This window comes from Bubalus bubalis, chromosome 7 (genome assembly GCF_019923935.1).
Source record: "Bubalus bubalis isolate 160015118507 breed Murrah chromosome 7, NDDB_SH_1, whole genome shotgun sequence".
Taxonomy (NCBI): domain Eukaryota; kingdom Metazoa; phylum Chordata; class Mammalia; order Artiodactyla; family Bovidae; genus Bubalus; species Bubalus bubalis.
Genome location: NC_059163.1, coordinates 72,884,917 through 72,904,267, shown reverse-complemented (window position 1 = coordinate 72,904,267; position 19,351 = coordinate 72,884,917). Strand labels below are relative to the sequence as shown.

Sequence of the window (19,351 nt, the reverse complement as noted above, 5' to 3'; positions counted from 1 at the left end):
GGATGAACATGACTCACAGGGGGCTGAAAATAAACCAGCCCTATTACTTTAGATGCAAATGAGAATAAATGGAATTTCTGGGGCTCACTGTAGCTGGTCTTTTTTGAGGAGGAGAGGTCTGGATATTGAGATACAGGGTCTACTGAACATTATAACATCTTCCCTGCACCTTTTGGCAAGCAAATTACTTCACAGGCCATGAAAATGAGTCACTAAATCCTAAACCTTGGTTGAGAAAAGCAAGTTTGATAAATGTGTTCAGCTACTGGAATAAAGACCCAGAATGCAGGCAAATCATGAAGTTCAGATGGTGCCAATGCAAAAGCAGCCCCAGACCTGCGCTTAGTGTTTCACACACACTCACACACACACTTATGTGCACACCCCCTCCCTTTCTTTCCTTGAAATATCAGTTGCAAATGTCAATGCCTAGAATATCTCATGCCTACAAAGTGATACAATTATAAGTGACCAAAAGGTGAGACAGAGGTGTGTTTAGGAGAGTTGGGGGTAGCCCAGAAAATAAAAAAGAAAAGAAGCAAAAAAATCAGTCAAGAAGAACCATGAATCCAAATATCACGTTTCAAAGTGTTTTAGTATTTTGTGGATTTATATCACTTCCAAGTGTATTAGTCACTTAGTCATGTCCAACTCTTTGCGACCCCATGGACTGTAGCCCACCAGGCTCCTCTGTCCATGGCATTCTCCAGGCAAGAATACTGGAGTGGGTTGCCATTTACTTCTGCAGGGCTTCTTCCGGAGCCAGGGATTTAACCCAGGTCTCCTGCATTGCAGGCAGATTCTTTACTGTCTGAGCCATCAAGGAAGCCCCATTTCATCTCAAAATTCCTGCAATATTTTTACAGATTTAAAGGACAGGATTGTACATGCCTGATTTTAGTCTCTGGAAAAACTTACTCTGATGTTATAACTTGTGGGAGTGACTAAGAAGGCCTGGCCTTTAATTTTTGGCCAAACACCTAGGTTACAGAGCTTAAGTCATTTTGGAAGGCCTGATTAGCTTGTCTAGGGTTAATTAGTACCTTTCTTAGGCATTCTCATCCACCTCCTATTTCATGACTGAGAATAGTAGAGCTTACTTTTGCAAATATAGTATGTTAAATCCAAGAGTTTTTAAAAAAATTTTAAAGGCAGACTAAGTGGAGAAGTGGAGAAGGCAATGGCAACCCACTCCAGTACTCTTGCCTGGAAAATCCCATGGAAGGAGGAGCCTGGTAGGCTTCAGTCCATGGGGCCGTGAAGAGTCAGACACGACTGAGCGACTTCACTTTCACTTTTCACTTTTATGCATTGGAGAAGGAAATGGCAACCCACTCCAGTGTTCTTGCCTGGAGAATCCCAGGGATAGCAGAGCTTGGTGGGCTGCCTGCCATCTGTGGGTCGCACAGAGTCAGACACGACTGAAGTGACTTAGCAGCAGCAGCAGCAAGTGGAGAAGAGGCTGCGTAGAGGACTCCCCAGTACGCCCTTAGGTTGATCCCCTTCAGCCAGCAGTAAACACACAATCCTCTCTGCTCTTTTGTCATGGAAGGGTTCTCTGGATGATCCAGACACTTCCGTGCATTTTTTTTAAAAAAGAATGAGCATCTTTCAAAATGGCACCTCCTGATCACCAATGACTCCCAGCAACGCTGAACATGCCCATCATTTGTCAGGGGATTTGGTGCCATTCAAAAGACATTTCCCAAGAAAGCACCTCCTTCCATGTAGTTTTCTTGAGTCAAACTCCAAAGGCCATCCCTGTTGTGAAAGCTGCCTCTAGCAAGAAGTTAAAATTGAAGTTATCTTGGAAAAACAGGAAATTATTTGGGGGGCGGGGGACAGAATTAAACTTGGGTAGTTTTTCTTCCTTTTCTCAATTGTACTTTTGTTCACAGCTTCAGCTGGGAGAGAGAGTGTTCACATTTAGTTTGGAGTTTATGAGTTCATATTTTATAATTAACGTTGCCAACAGGGGAGTTTGATTAATACCAAGCAGTGGATTTTGAGCAATGTTCCATACAAATTGCCAAATTTAGCAATAAAATAAATTGGTTATGTGAACATAATTAGTAGGATGACTACTTAAAATTCAAAACCGAATGTGAATAATTCCAAATCATCTGAGCCACAAATCCATTATTTGTATAGAAGAGAGAAAGTATAGCATTTGGGTTTTATTTTGCCCTCAACCACAATGTTATTCAGCACCAAGCTGAACATAATGAAACTTCTACAATGGGTTGTGACAATATTTTAGAACAACCCAGAAACACACACAGACGCATGTGCACGGATACATGCAAAGGGAATGTAATAAAGATAAGAAATGCTAAACTGAATTTCCATTGTAAATGTAAAAATCTATAACAAATTTTTACACAAATGCTGTATTACATTTTTCTGATGCACCATACATAAACCTATGGCACAAAATTACTCAGGAGAGCTTCTTGTCTTTAAATATTCACAGTACCTTATTGTCACCCTGGACTTCTCCGAGCCTTTGCTGAAGTTCTTTAATTTCTTCTCCCAGATGTTTATTTCGGTCCTGAGAATCTCTCAATAGTTGTGCAAGATTAGCCTGCAAATATCAACACATTATGAAATATAATCAGAAGTGGAGGAGTGGAGAAATGTGAGGTTTTATTAGGCTTATTGCAGTCAGCATCCAAGCCCAGCTGAAGCACACAAGCCCTTTAGAGTAAACACATGTACGAATATAGCGAGTGTGAAAATCACGCCACTACAACCGCATGGAGGGAAATAAAATTGGCCATGAACCTCAATTTGGGGATGTTCTTTATTTCCAGAATGGCTCACAGACAAGTGATGGAGGACTTGGTCTTACTTGACATTTTTTTTTTTAAAGAGTTCCTCATGAAAACTCTTACAAGCAGTCCAGAGTTCAATGCTAACTTTGGGCCAACAATAATGGAAAAGTTTCATTTCCTTGTTTGGATAGTTTTTTCCTTCAAATAGATCATGTTTAATGAACTTTTCTTTGCCACCTTAATGCCCAGAATTTTGATCAAAAAAATCAGTCAGACAAGAGACTGGTGAGGTATCATGATTACAGAAATCAGGATCCAGGGTAATGCAACAACTTCCTAAGCTGCTTTGCTCACCTCCTTATTCCCCTGTTTTAGTTCCCAGAGTACCAAACAGCCAGCATGAGCGCCTTCAAGTCCAGTCTTTGTAATGGCATCGCTTCCTTAAGACTTCTTCCTGCTCAGACCAGATCCCGCTAGCCCACATGGGCAGTTCTCCCCTCCCTCAGTCCAGCTTCATCAACACATCATAGCCGGTTCCTCTGGACCGCTTGAGCATCCTTTACCATGCTCCCACCCTTCTCAGTTTCCCTGAACCTGAATTTACATCTGTTCCCAAACTATGTGCATGCTTTCATCTATTCAAGCTTGTAACTTACTATTCAACTTTACCTAATAGTAAATAGTCTAATGGCTAATAGTAATACCTAATAGTAAATAGTCTAATAGTCTAATGGCTGCTGCTTCTATACTATTCAAATTTTGCTAATTTGTTCTAATTCTCACCTTGCTTATTGTGCTCTTATCTAACCTCAACAAGAAGAAACGAACTATTCAAAGGTACAGATTCTTTTTCCTCCTTCCTAAGCCTCCAAGGACATTGCTCCAGGAAGTGCTCTCATTTCAGCAAATGTTTTAAAGACTCCTGATGAATAAATGAATGAAGGAAGGAGGGAGGCAAGCAAGCCAGCAATCGGAATATGACTCCTGAAGAGGCATTTTTCAGAAACAGTCATACAAGGGGTTTGAGAGTCATATTTTAGATTCCTGCCCTGTGATAGCTGAAGAAACTCAAATCCAGAGACACTGTGGATGAGTGCAAATGCAGTTGGCTAAATCTCCAAAGACTTCAATGCTAATACTTCCAGGAATACTCAGTTATGTTAGGTAATCAAAGGGGAATGAAAGTGAAAGACTAATATAAAGACTAAACCTTGGCTCACGCTTGACTCCTCACTTTATTTCATCTCCCATATTCCAGCCATCGGAATATCCAGCATCTCTACTGTCAAGGTAGGCCCCATTCAGCTCCTCGCGAGCCCACCTTCTGGCTGTTCCCCGCATAGTGCAGGCAGGACCCATCTCAGCATCGCTCCCTCTGTCGGTTCTCTTGGACTAGAATACTCTCCCTCCCAGATACCTCTTGGCTCACTCCCTGACTTTTTGAGGTCTTTGTTCAAAGTGCATCATTTCAAAGGGCCCATGTGGACCACTGTCTAATGGTGCAAACTGCCTACCTCCCCTGAATGCCCAAGCCCTGTCCCCTGCACTACTTTTTATTTCCATAGCATTTCCATCTCTTAACATACCATGTAGTTTACTTTCTTGTTTATTGCCATATGTTGACATATGTTTATTGCTCAGTGTTTATTTCCCGTCTCTCTCTCCCTAATAAGAGAGAAGCTCCGTTAAGGGCAAGGAACTTTGTTCTCTCTACTGGTCTACCTCGAGAACCTAGTGGATGCTCCATAAATATTTCTTAAATTAAAGATAATAGGTTGAGTCTGAAGTTTGTGGTCTTAGCCTAGAAATGTCTGGAATAATAACAAACTGAAACCAGTTCATAGAACGTAACGTTGCATAGAAACCCCGCTCATCCCCACTTGGCAGGATTCAACCCAGTCCTGTTTTCTACTTGCTTAATTGTGAACATTATTCAAAAACGTGACCTAATTCTCAACCCCATATTTGCAAAGCTCATATCTTGTAATAGTTTTTTTCCAATTTTCCCAGATTCCTGTCCTTATCAGATAAAAATTTGGTGAAGGATAAGGAAAATTCACCCCCATTTTGCAGGCAGAAGAGCAAAGAAACAAGAGATACTATGATCAACAGACGACTTTTGGAAATTTCTCCAGAAGGAATCATAGACTAAGTTGGGTCCCAGTTCTGCCACTAACTGGACTGGGTGACCTTAAGTAAGTCTCTTAACCTCTTGAGTTTCTTCACGCATGAAATGGAGCTAACCATACGTAGTTCATGTAATAAATTGATACTTTCATTGAATAATGAACCTAGGACATCTTCTACAGTGCTTGATGTATAGTAGGCACTGGTTAAAGGCTGGTCATCTCTCGTTGACTCTGCCCTTCCAGTGGCTCCAACTCACTCACTCAGTGGACAGTTGGGCAGATTGGCAGAAAGGCTCCTTGGATACAGCTTTCTCCTTTGTCATCCTGCCCCTGCACTCAGTCACCCATTCATTTAGACAACAAATATTCAGGGAGTGCCCACTATGTGTCAGGCACAATTTTTAGACTCTGGAGATACAACAGTGAGCAATACAGACAAAGTCTTGTGAAATGAAGTATTTCCTGCCATATCGGTGGGCAAGAAATGTCACAGCCGTCCATGATTTCTGGCCTCCTAATGTGAATGGGGGCTCCCAAAAGGGAGCACTATGCCAGCGATCCGGCAGATGCCGCCACCCCCTAAAGGCAATTGCTGAGGAGTGGGGGTAGGGGGCTGCAAGAAGCAGCCATCCGCCACACCTGCCACCCCTTAAGGTGAACAAGGAATTAAGGATGTAAACATTCTAGAAACAGGATTTGGCCCCAGATAGTTGAGGTGCATATGAAAGGAATGAATTCAGTGAGCCCAGAGGCTTGCATCTTCCCATACATAGAAGAACACTAAATTCCTTAGCTTGATATCTGGTTTTCCTAACTACTTAATAATCTTTGATGCTCAGACTGACTGCCTGGCCCCTTTATTGCAAACTTGTATATAGCCTGACTCTCTCCTGCCTCCTCGGAGCAGTTTTCTCAGAGCTATTGAGATGCTGCCTCCAGGGCTCAGACTCTTTAACATTCCCACCAAATCAAATAACTCTCTAGTTTCAAAGTTGTGATGAATTTTTTAGTCCACAGCCCCTTGCCCTTGTAAATTTACATTTTAATAGATGACATTATATTAACTGTATTATATTTCAACAAAATGAATAATGACCGATGAGTTAAATGATGAGTGCTATGTGAAACAAACGCAGCAGGCAAAGGGACAGCGTGTGCTGGGGAAAGACCACATAAGGTGTCACAAGGAAGGCCGCATCTAAACCAAGACTTGAAAAAGGAGGAACAGCAAGCATGAGCCTTGTGGATATCCTGGGGCAAGTTCCAGGTAGGGCGAAGGCAACCGGCTTCCTTCTCGCTCTCACATCACAAGATTTCCACTTTGGAAAACAGTTTAAAACCACTAGAGCAGGTTAACCCCAGGGACTGCAGTAGAGAGATGATTCAATTCTTGATTTTCTTTTCTGGGTTCCTCCCCTCCTTCTTGCAGCTCTCCTGTGCTAGCACAAAGTATCACAAGCGGGCAGCCTCTCCTTTTCCTCCAGGGAACTCCAGAACACTTCCCAGACATTAGCTCAGCAAGCATAATCCCTCCCCAGCAGATGGAGGGACAGGCACCCCAGGCCACAGGGACTGGCCCAGAGGGAGGGTGCAAGGAGCAGCCCAGTGCTGGCTGGTGCATGGTTGAAAGTGTCCTCAGGGAGTCTGCTGGCACCTGCACGCAGCATCTCAGCACCCCATCTGCAGGAGACACAGCAAAATTCACCTTCACAGGAGCCTGCTTCTCTTAAAACAGTGGAAGAGATGTTCAGAAGGAAACGCTTGTGGGAGCAACAGTGAAAGTTAACAACAAAATCTGCAACGTCCTTGACCTGCTCTTTCTGAATCAATCACTGCTTGAGCCCCTTAGGTGGGTGGGAAGACCCTGACCTTGGTTCGTTGATGTAACCACAATAGCTTAACCCGCACAGCTTGAACTCATGGTGGTGAAAGACCCTGACCTCCAATCTGTCACATATCAGTATTTGTGCAAAATACAATGGAGATCAACTCCTAGGAAAACAAATTGAAGAAGACCTCAAGGCCCCAAGTGTTTGTTAGATTCACCTGACATAAAATCACACGTACTGTCAGACTGCTAGCAAGGAAATATATACATTTACCATATGTAAAATAGATAGCCAGTTGGAATTTGATGTATGATGCAGGGAACCCAAAGCCAGTGCTCTATGATAACCTGGAGGGATGGGGTGGGGAGGGAGGTGGGAAGGAGATTCAGGAGTGGGGGGACACATGTATGTCTGTGGCTGATTCATGTTGATGTATGGCAGACACCATTACAATACTGTAAATTAATTATCTTCTAATTAAAAAAATATATTAACACCTGCTCTCAATTCCTGCACTTATCTTTGTCACAGGGACCAGAAATGGCAGCTTGCAGCCTTTCACTGGTCCTTAGGCCCTGCTTTGAAGAGCATTCAGCCCAGAGATACTTTCTGGTATTGGGTGTTAGAGCAAGGCAGGCACTCAGTTTATATATCAAAGGTTCCAGTGATATGCGAAGCAGAGGACGGGGCTGCTTTAGGAAACAGCGATTCAGAGACATAGTGATGTGATTGTCAAACATTATTTACTCTGCAGCCTGGCTGAAAAGAAATCTACTAAAATAAAGTCAAGCATTTCGACAGTAGCTGCAAAACAATGGTTAATTAGAATCACATCTCCTCCAAGGGAATTCACCATAATCTACCCCAGCTTTCAAACTGACCCTTGGGGTAGGGAAGGGTGGGGGAGATCCCCCTTCTAAAGCAGGTGACTGTAATTTTCTTTCCCATTTCATAGGCTGGCTTACTTGTCAATACACAATTCTTTTCTATTCAGTCTTTCCACCTCCTCAACTCCCAAACGATAACTTTGAAAACTAGAAAATGACTATTCTGTTACAGTGCCTAATTCCTTGACAAACACCTTAAAGAACAAAAAAAAAAGAGACAGAGAGAGAAAGAAAAGTAGTACATTTCAAAGCACTCAAAATAGAGGAGAAAAGTTCACACAATTCTTTTGACCAAAAATAACACCCATGACTCACACACATTCACTATAAGCATCCATCAAGCTAACACGCGGTGCCTGCTTATAATTTATCAGCTATGCAGAGCGTTTGTCTCTGTGTTATTGAGAAGGACTCTGTGACCATCAGTTTAGAATAGCTGCACGATGTAAAGGAAATGTCAGGGGAAAAGTGGCAGACCGTCTAACACTGGAAAGGATTTCACAGGGAAGAAAACAAAACCAAGAGATTATTTCCTCTAAGTCTCTGGGGCAGGGAGTAGCATAAATAGCAAAACATGAAAAGGTTTCAAAAGAAGCCTCTTTTAATATTCATATATAGCCAGGGCTGATGTTAAAAGGTTGACATTTTCACTCTGATAATAGTGGGATGTTGAATATACTAGAGTATATTGTAGAAGCTATATATTTAAGTCACTCTTCTAGTTTGGAGTTTCTATATTAAAATTGTGATGCGGAAAAGAGAGAAGACAGATGTGATGAAAACATGGCTGGGAGACCCGAGGCTGAAAGGACTTTGCAGCTGTCTATTCCAACACACCTTCCTTTGTCAAGGATCCAGTCAACCCCCAGTTACAATGGATGTTCACAAAAGCACCAGCCAAGGCCAGCCCCTGGTGTGGGGACTATGATGCTTGTGGAAATTCTCTCTGCACAGAGATGAAGACTACACAATCTGACAGTTGTTATAAATGCAGAGGTCTGGGAGTTGAGAGAGCTGTGTGCATCTTGCCCCAAACTCTCTGCTTTATTTTTGCAGAAATTCTCAATGAGGCAGACTGGTCATATGGACAAGGGGAGTTGTCGTTGCTTTCTTCAAGTCCTGCTGCATCCTAAACTCTGGCTCTTGCCTCTACCACTGTGTTTGAATTCCTTCATAAATGTCAGAAAATACATAGAAATTTACACTATAGATGCAACATGTTTTTTAAACTTATAAGAAGTGGTGGGAGTTTTTTTTTTTTAATGGTATATCACGTTGGCAATGACAATCTCTTTGAAGGACCCCTGTTTTCTAAGATCAAGTAACCAAGACTGGTTTACAAGGAGGGGAATTCAGGATATCTGTTACAAGGAGCAGCCCTAAATCTTTTAGGTGGGGAGACAAGATCCATTATTTACCAATTTTCTCACTGATGTAAGAAATGAAAAGTTGGACATGAGATCAGTATATGCCACCCCAAAATACACTCCTCTGCCATGAGAATTATTTTGATCTGAAGGCAATTGAGAATCAACAAACACTAAGAATGTTCTCCCTTCCCCTTTTCAGCCTAAAAACAGGGCATAAATTCCTATTTGTGAGGATCTGTAGTACCAGTATCCTCTCTAGTACCAGAAAGGGAAGAGCATCTCTTATCACCGGACACAGAGAACCGGCACCATGATGAGTCTGCACAAACAAACCTTACCAAAATAACCCTATCTTCTGTTGGTTTTCCTATATATCTTTCTAGTTACTGTCCCACAATTTATCATCCCTGGAAGCCCACATGCCCTTTTCTTTTATTAAAATGGTATGTAAACTCCTCCCACCCCAGTCTAAATAATTCTTTTGAGTTTTACTTCCCTGGCAGCTCAGACAATAAAGAATCCACCTGCAATGCAGGAAACCTGGGTTCAACTCTGGGGTCAGAAGATCCCCTGGAGTAGGGCATGGCAACCCACATCAGTATTCTTACCTGGAGAATTCCATAGACAGAGGGGCCTGGTGGGCTACAGTCCATGGGGTCATAAAGGGCTGGACACGACTAAGCAGCTAACACTTTTACTTTTTTTTCTTCTCTGTGAACTTCCATGCACATAAAACATTTATAAAATTGCTTTTTTCTCCTGTTATCTGCTTTTGTCAGTTAAATTTGCAGGCCCCCATGCACTGAACCTAAGAAGGTAGAGGAAAAGATTTTCCTCTCCAACAGATAAAAACAAAATGAAAGAAAGTGATGAAAAGTTTAACATTAACCTTCCAACCTTGCACTAACAAGACACTGGGAAGGGCAGCAAAATGGGAAGGCCACATGTTTTCACCCAAGTTCTTAAATAATTCAGCCACCTGGAGGGGAAAGGAGCAACATTTCAGTTATGATCCCTTGAGTTATCCTGAAAACTTTGTAATTTATGAGATATACACCACTTCAGAAACCTAGCCATGGAAAAGTCATCATAATGACTCTCATAATTCTCCATCATAACGTAAAAGTGATGTGTACCAGAAAATCCTGTAACTGCCTTCTCAGCTAGCTGACATATCAAAACCAGGATTTAAAAATTGGAGGGGAAAAAAAATAAGAGAGAGGCAGGTAAAAACGTGGCCTAGGCACTTCCTCAAGACTACTTTTTTTTTTTTAAACTGTGAGAAAGAGACCAGATTTAGAAAATGCTCCTCAACTACATGGTGTTTATCACCTGAACCCTTTAAACTCACACCTCCAGTAGTGCAAAGTACTCAATTAAGTAAGAATATGTAAAAAAAAAAAAAAGTTTGAGAAAATGTGGAGTATACTTGAGTGGTGTGATTGATAGCAAATTTAATTGCAATTTCTACTCCGCTGCTTTGGTCTGCAGCGACTCCTGTGTTAACAGAGTGAAACTTGCTTTGCTGAGCAATGGCGCCCTGTTCACAGCAACTGCCAAACCTCTGCTACAGCAACAGCTTTCTTATTTACAAAAAACAACCACCCGAAAGAGAGTTCATTCCACACAGTCACACAGTTTTCAGCTGCGTAAGGAGCCCTCGGCCCAACTACTCTCACCTCACAATCTCCAAACACACACTGGAGAAGGCAGGCATTTCCAGGCCCACAGGCAAATGCTCTTCTATGGGCTGAGGAGGTTGCTATGTAAATAAATGTTTGCTTAATCTTGGCCATTATGGTTCTGCATCTGCCACTTTAGTGGCTCCTGTAATAGCTCCCAAGTTCTTTAGACTCAATGAGCTTAAATCCCTCCATCTATAAATTGGGGGAAGCCCTCACCTTTCTGACAAAAGCTGTTGCAAGGACTCGAAGGGCTTCTGAGCAGGAGGCGGTAGCACTCAGAAGGAAGTGTGGGTGGGTGGGGGTTTCCCACAGGCTGAACCCTGGATTTCTTCCCAGTTTCCCTGGTGTAACAGTGAAGCTGTACTGTTCAAAGTGTTATAAAAAGAAACATCTCAAAGCACTCAAGACTTTTGAAGGAAGTTTTAGGTTCTGAGCATCAAACTGGAATGCATATACAAAGTTGCTCTGATTTGTGGTCACGGGACTAAAATAAGATTGACCAAGAAGATTTTCTGCTGAAGCAAAAGGTTCCCTCCCATTCTACAAAGGGTCATTCTGTGCTCTGATTTCTCCAGGGTTGTCATTCTGGCGCATGTCATCATCCAAATAAGCCATCACTTTTTAAGGGAAGAAAGCAAAGGCCCCCTCCCGGAACTAAGAGGAATACCTCCCCTGGTACCTCTGCTTGAAATCAAAACAGGCAAAGACAAAGATGTGTTTGATTGTTTATTCAAGGAGGAGTCTGCTAGGGGAAAACTGTGTTGCCATGACCCCAAAGAATCCCAACCTGTAAGAAGATTAACCCCAGATCATTTAAATTCCCCTTTATCTCCTTTGGAGGAACTGCTTGTTTAGCAAAAGAAAAATATTTCAAGGGTCATCTGAGATCTTTTGGTGATCTTGCACTGCACTGCAGAGAGGTGCTCTGTGTATAGTTCTGCCTGGAGTATCAAGAAGAAATTTTCATTTCAATATCCCCTGAGAAGCTATTAGTGAAATCACTGTTGTCACGATTTCTTCACTGCTTCTTTAACAGATGATTTGCCATTGGAAATTGAGTTGTTCTAAAAAGGATTCTAAATTCTAAAAGAGAGCCTCGACTGACAACCATATTTCTAGAACTACAAACGTGAATGTTCTTGTCTATCCTGAGAGGAGGAGACAAAAAACAGGTAGATATTATGACCGGACACTGGTTGCCACAAGAAAGAGCACTGGCCTAACAGATACAGATTTCTAGCTCAGTTTCTGGTTCTCAACCACTGCTTATGCAGAGGGCTTCACATAAAGCACTTCATCTTTGAACTTCCAAAACGGGTTGGATTAAATGTTGACTATGCTTTTTCCTGGACTTCTCTGGTGGCTCAGATGGTAAAGAATCTGCCTGCAATGCAGGAGACCTGGGTTCAATCCCTAGGTTGGGAAGATGCCCTGGAGGAAGGCATAGCAACCCACTCCAGTATTCTTGCCTGGAGAATCCCCATGGATAGAGGAGCCTGGCGGTCTACAGTCCATGGGGTCGCAAAGAGTCAGACATGAATGAGTGATTGAGCACATGCTCTTTCCAATTCAAACAGCCTCAGAGTCAAATAAGGAACAAAAACCTAAATTAGAACACTGAACAACACACTAGCAGATTTGGATTTTTAGTCCTGCTCTATTCACCTGCTGTATGACCTTGGACAAGTCACAAGAAAAATGAAAGACTCAGGCAACACCCAGTGAGCTCCCCATGGGATCACAAAGAGCTGGACACTACTGAGCAACTGAACAACAACACTGAGCACTCACCAAGCACAGGCAACGGGCTTTATACAGGTTATCACAGTAATTCTTTATGAAAATCTTATGAATCTATCTCATGATTACGTTCACTTTGGAGAGGAGGAAACTGAGTCTCAGAAAGGTTACACAGCTTGCCCCAGATCAGCCAGTCAGCAAGTGAAAGTATTATACTTGAATCCCCCAAGCTGGATGCCAGAACCTCAGCTTTTATCTATTGCCTTTCAACTTTAGGAAAGACCTAACTTGCCGTGAGGCCGCAGAAGCCAGCTGGCAGATGACACACATACATGGATACCCGTGTGCAGGCACACCATACGCACACGGCCTCTGAAAAGCGCAAAGCACTGCAAAGCTGCGGATGCGGTACTGCTTCTGCCTATATTTGAGAAGAACTCGCAATACATTTGTAGCCAGCTCGAGCTGCTACAACAAAGCACCACAGACTGGGTGGCTTATAAACAACAGAAGTTTATGTCTCACAGTTTTAGAGGCAGGGAATTGGAGATCAAGGTGCCAGTACTGTCAGGTTCTGGGGAGCGCCCTCTTTCAGGTGGTAGGTTTCTGGTTTTGTACTCACATGGCAGACAAAGCATGCTCTCTCATAACTCTCAGAAGGGCGCTGAATCCGCTCATGAGGACTCTACCCTCACGACCTCACCTCATCCGAACTACCTCTCAGAGGCCCCACCTCCCAACACCACCACACTGAGGAGCGGAGTTTCAACATGTGAATTTATTGGGGGGGGGGGGATGTAAACATTTAGTCCATAAGACAGTGATGATATCTCTCCTTCTGAGCTGAAGAGGGGAGGAAGCCATAGGAATCCCTCCTTCAAGTCAAGAAACTGAAGCCACGGTTTCGAGGCCTGTGGCCAATGAGGTCCTCAATGCTGCTTCTTCCCCTTTTCCAATGTGGGGATCTCTTGACCCCCTTCCATGTCCCATCTGTTACCCTGGCAGCTAGTTCTCATTCCAATGCCTTCTGCTAACACAGGTACATTTGCTTTGCAGCTGGAGGGGTAAATACTTCACCTACTGTTTTGCCTTTGGGATAAACACGCGATAGACAGGAGACACTAGGTCAGGGCGCACACTTCCACCCCTTGTTCCTGCTGAGGAAAAAGTGAAGAAGGTAATTGTGCCTCTCTCATCCAGTACCAGCACACAGATGCTAAAGCTGTCTGCTTCTGGCTAAATGGAAAGTTTCACTGTAACCAGCACCTGCAAATTCAACAGTGCATTCTCTTCCCCACACTGAGCTAATGAAGAGGGCATCTGAACACCCTTGCCCGCCCAAAAACCAACAGCATGCTTTTATAAATCAACTAAAGGTAAACAAAATTTGAAAACCTATATTTTAAACAGGTAAGAATTTTTCCACAAATACTAGAACTATTTCCCCCCATTGTTTATCAAGACATTTTTTCCATTACTAAGCCAGAATTCCCTCCCTGGCTTTGGGCTATATTTTTCTCTCCATTGCACCGACTAAACCATTTAACATCTTATATATTTTAATTATTTTGTTTATTGTCTGCTCTCAGCATCTCTACTCTGATGCTTAGGTAACTTAAGGTAACTATATTATTTATCATCCAAATCAAGACACTCTAGAGAGAGAAGGGAGCACTAATACAAATTATGTCAGAACAGGGACTTCCCTGGCAGTCCAGTGGTTAAGAGTTTGCCTTCCAAAGCAACGGGTGTGGGTTCCATCCCTGGTTGGGTAGCTAAGATCCCACATACCTCCTGGTCTATCTCTATATGTGTGTGTGTGTGTGTGTGTGTGTGTGTGTGTGTGTGTGTGTATAACAGAAGCAATATTGTAACAAATTCAATGAGGACTTTCAAAATGGTCCCATTCCAGTATTCTTGCCTGGGTAATCCCATGGACAGAGGAGCCTGGCAGGCTGCTCACAAAAAAGAGTAGGACAACCACATCAAAAAAATCTTACGTAAAAATAAAATTATGCCAGGACAAGAGGTGCAAATGACAATGCTCTTGAGCCATTTAGGTTTCACACGCTCAAGGATTTGGGTCTGACTTTTTTCACTCCTGTGTTCCTAGTGTCTAATCAGCACAGGATACACATAAGGTGTTCCATAAACTCTTACTGAACCATGGTGGCTCTAAGAATGAGCTCTGAGTAGACTGCAGGACTTTATACTCTTTCTCCATCACCAATTCCTTATGTTATTTCCCTTCAGTAATTTACTTAACTGCCACTGGCCTCAATTTCCTAGTTGGTCTGATGGCAATAATAACCCCACCTCCCATGGTGGTGTGGGAATTAAATGGGATCCTCCAAGGTGTAATGTTAGGCATAGGGTCTGATATGGCAAGGATGAGCACTCAAAAACACTGGCTGCCATCATTACGATTTGTCATTCCAAGACTGTCTCAGGAAGGCACGTAGAGCAGATGGTTAAGACACAGTCTACCCAGCATCCTGTCACCATGACAACAGCAGAAACTGCCTTATATCTACAGTATGCCTGGCTATGCCCAGCTGACCCTGAAGTGGACTCCTGGACTGAGCCTGGCCTAGGGGACCTATCTCCTGGGACTCAGGGAGCAGCTTCTTCTAGAGATCAAAGACATGGGATCTGTAGCCCTTATGTGGTCAGCAGTCATGTTTCCTATTCTATAGAGAAAGCAGGTCCAGAAAAAGAAATGAGAGCTGACCCAGAGAATGCTGAAGGCAGAGGAAAAACCTGGGGGCCCCTGAGTGCTGGTGGTAGCTGGTCTTGAGGCCTGGCTGCATTTCTGCCTCCCAAGGTGGCTGCTCACCCAACCCTTCTGAGGTTCTATGAGCCAGTAACTTCCTCTTTGGCCCAAGCTATTTCAAGTTTCCAAGTGTAACCAGAAGAGTCCTGACAAAGCCACACAAATATACAGTTGATTAGAAAAGAAAGGGATGATCAGGAAGGGGAGAGGATGATAAATATTTTTTGATCCTCACCCTGTGCCAGGCACTGTGCTGAAGACTCTACTTTTGTTATCTCATTTGTTCCTCACAGCCACACCATGCAGTGGGCACCATATTTATTCCCATTTTGTAGATGGAAACACCAAGTCTCAGGCCTGGAAAGGAAACTTCCCAAGGCACATGATTAGTTTAGAGGGTATCAATGCCCTTCCATCCCAGGTGATTAATCTAAGCCAATTAATGAATAGTATCCTCCCAGTGAATATTAATGGAGAAGGAGATGGCAACCCACTCCAGTGTTCTTGCCTGGAGAATCCCAGGGATGGTGGAGCCTGATGGGCTGCCGTCTATGGGGTTGCACAGAGTTGGACATGACTGAAGCGACTTAGCAGTGAATATTAACAGACCAGGAAGGACAGCATGTCCTACATTGGCCCAGTGAGACTGGAGGGAAGGACTTATATTCCAGGGCTGGGTTTTCGGTCTTTCCTGCTTATGGGAACTGGCCTCAGGAGAAAGCTGATGCTAAATTCAAGAAGAAACTGATGTTAAAATCGGCACAGTGATAGAATGGTCTGATAAAATATACGATTCCCAGCTCTATGTGAACTTCAGATTAACAGTCAATATTGTTTTAGTTAAGTAAATATTATTGCATGATACATGAAATTGAAAGTGTTAGTCGCTCAGTCGTGTCTGACTCTTTGCAACCCCACACCCTGTAGCTCATCAGGCTCCTCTGTTGATGGAATTCTCCAGGTAAGAATACTGGAGTGGGTAGCCATTTCCTTCCCCAGGGGGTCTTCCTGACCCAGGGATCGAACCCACGTCTCCTGCATTTCAGGCAGATTCTTTACCATCTGAGCCACCAGGAAAGTCCCACACTCTTATACTAAAAACGTGTTCATGGTCCATCTGAAATCCAAGATTTGCTTTACTGTATTTTTCTTTGATAAATATGGTAGAGAAGAGAGAATGAGTACATGACACTACAGCATCTGAGACCCGCACTACCTCTCAACTTGCGGTTATGCAAGGGTATCGACTCCTTTATTGTTTGAGCAGTTTAGAATGTCTGTCACTGGTACCCCAGTCCATCCTATGTCATCCATCACAGGCAGGAAGGGTGCAGAGCCCAAGCTCAAACCACCACACTAAATCCTAAAGGGACAGAAACTAAATGCCATATTAAAAGCTCCAAAGCCAGAACTTAGGACATTGAACCTGTTTGTTTCCCCAGAGTTGTAAGAATGCAGCTTGACAGACTTACTGGAATTCATCAGATTCTCTTCAGTCAATGTAAATTTTTTATTATAAAGTCACGGAACGTGAATTCACTTCCACTGTAAAACTCCTTCATGAATACTAACAAACCCTAAAATCGCAGCAAAGATGACAGCTCATAGACACCAAAAACAAAAACATAAGTGATCCCACACTAAGGATCCCAATTTTAAAACATTTATGATAAATTTCCACATCATTTTGTTTAGGAAAAAAACATCAATTAGCTCCATAGAAGAATCTGATATTAGCTCAAAGCTGGAGCATTACAAAATAATCAAATAAAATAGGAAAGGAATATGGGAGTGACCAGAACTGAAAGCCTGAAAGGGTAACCGTAGGACCGAATTGTTATTTAAGGGTAAATGTTGTGTGCGTGTGTGTCTACAGTTTACACAGTCATGAAGCTTACGTGTTTATATGCTGCACCAGGTATATGATCAATGAACAAAAACAGGATGTTGGCTGAGCCACTACAGCTCTGAGGACAGCAAACAATTCCTGAGTCCTTATTTTCATCCACCAGTTTTGAAGCCCTGCTCTGGTGCAGAGGGTTTCCCATAACATGGAACACATGGCATTAATATCACCATCATCCAGGCTACCTTCAAGCCCATGAAAGGCTACCAGTCAGGGTGTGTCAGTATAGAAAATTGTGAAGTTAAGGAAACAGCTAACAAGATATCTTTGAAAAAGCAATATATATATGTATGCATGCAACTGGATTTTAAAAATTTGATGTATGATATTCCTGGACATAATGCTATAAAAGTGTTAACTGTCCCTACATCAATCTATACATTTAAGAAAACTCCAATCAAAATACAAACAGGAATGGGTTTGGGTGGGGTGGGGATCAGAGGAGGACTTGATAAAATATTTGTCAGTTATATTAAAAAAAAAAAAGAAATCTGAAAAGAAAGAGCAAAGCTAAGGATAATAGCCCAAACAGGTATTGAAAGTATAAACAAAAACAGAATAATGTGGTACAAATAGGATGGTACAGGAAGCTCAATGGAACAAACAGAAAGTCCAGAAACACACACACACACACATACACAAGATAAGGATTTGTTCATTGATAAAAGTGGGCACCTACAATCTGTGGGAAATGGATTCATCAATAAACAATGCTGGTTAGCATTTAGGACAGAACATAAATGGCTTATGAGTTTTGCTGGGAAGATGTCTTTAAAAGTCTCAAGTGGCAGAATGGCATTCATCCATGGAACAGTGAGCTAAAGCCCGCTAGCAGTGTGCCCTCAACTCGTGGTTTTTCAACAGGGTCCCCAACAAGAAAGGGAACACGGTCAACTTGGGTGTCCTCTTCTATCCTGTTAGACTTCACTGTGTCCCTTCACCCAATCCTTAGCTCCTCTTTGTAGTCAGTGTTTCTGAACCACACTTCCCCCAGTAATACAACACCTCTGAGAAATTAAAAGATTTCTCTACACATTTTGGGATTCCCTGATCCTCCAGTTGTTGTAAGACATCAATACAAGCATCCTGAGAGTTACCAAAGATCAGGAGTAAGTCTTACCTGTTTCCTCTTTTCAGGGGGAAGTGATGGATCTCCATCCTACAAAGAAACCAATGTTACATTTTATTTTTTAAAAAATCAGATATATGTAGCTTCAAGGAACTGTACTGAACTATGAACTAAATTCAGACCCTCCACACTCCTGCCCCTTGCAACCAGCAATGTTCTGAACCAAACTAAAATATACTTTAAAAACTGATAACTGTAAACTGAACCAGAGTTATTTTGGGAAAACCTCTAAAGAACCACTTTCAATTAGGACCAATTTATATGTTTTCTATAAGATGGTTGGATGGCATCACTGACTTGATGGACATGAGTTTGAGCAAGCTCTGGGAGTTGATGATGGACTGGGAAGCCTGGTGTACTGCAGTCCATGGGGTCGCAGAGTCGGACACGACTGAGTGACTAAACTGAACTGATATATTTTCTAAACCTATGTGAGCCAAATAAATTCATTACTTAGATTTATCAAAATTACTTTTGAGCAGACTAAACAAATAGTATTTCATTTGGTTTGCTTTCCTTTTTTAAATAATTAGATTCAAGGTAATAGTAATGGACACACATATGCACGTGCATATACACACACACTTGAATTTATAGGCAGAACAATTTGGGGACAGGATATGCCCAAAATACAAGAAAACTAACTGAGAACTTATAGCCCTATCAGATTTTTGTCTTAAAAGGATTTAATTTCTCTCCCTCATGTGCCATCTGGGAATACATAAATATCTCAGGTAAATGATAAATGCTCAGGAAACAGTATTCCTATATCTGATGCAGTCCTCATGTAAGTCAACATTACTTTAACCTTAGGAATCTTTCTATTGTATTTCTGTTGAGGACAATTCAATGACCCCAGCAAAGCTGGTTAAACGTAAGCAATAGTGTCAGCACTTAAAAAAGAGATGGCATAAGTGAGAAAAAACGAAGTGAGAATGCAAAATAGCACTATGCAGTTGGTATCCTCCAATTCATTTTAATTTGCATCCTTAAAAATTGTGCCATATGAAAACTAGAGAAAATCTAATTGCCCAGGAGAGGGAAAGGTTTAAAAATTATGGCAATACTACTATGCAAATTTTTTTTAATGAGTTAAATCTGTATATATGGCCTAGAGAGATGTCCAAAA

General features: G+C 42.3%; 1 protein-coding gene across 8 annotated transcripts in view; it reads right to left on the bottom strand.

Annotated features, from left to right (window-relative positions):
* Nucleotides 1-19,351, bottom strand: part of CCDC149 (coiled-coil domain containing 149) — a 121,113-nt gene that overhangs the window by 53,770 nt on the left and 47,992 nt on the right. For all 8 annotated transcript variants that reach the window (XM_044946033.2, XM_044946034.2, XM_025290238.3 and 5 more), the window contains 2 exons: nucleotides 18,214-18,252; nucleotides 2,477-2,584 (listed from right to left, as the gene is read on the bottom strand). In XM_044946033.2, the coding sequence (XP_044801968.1) occupies nucleotides 2,477-2,584; nucleotides 18,214-18,252 (147 nt within the window). The remainder of the gene's footprint in view (nucleotides 1-2,476; nucleotides 2,585-18,213; nucleotides 18,253-19,351) is intronic.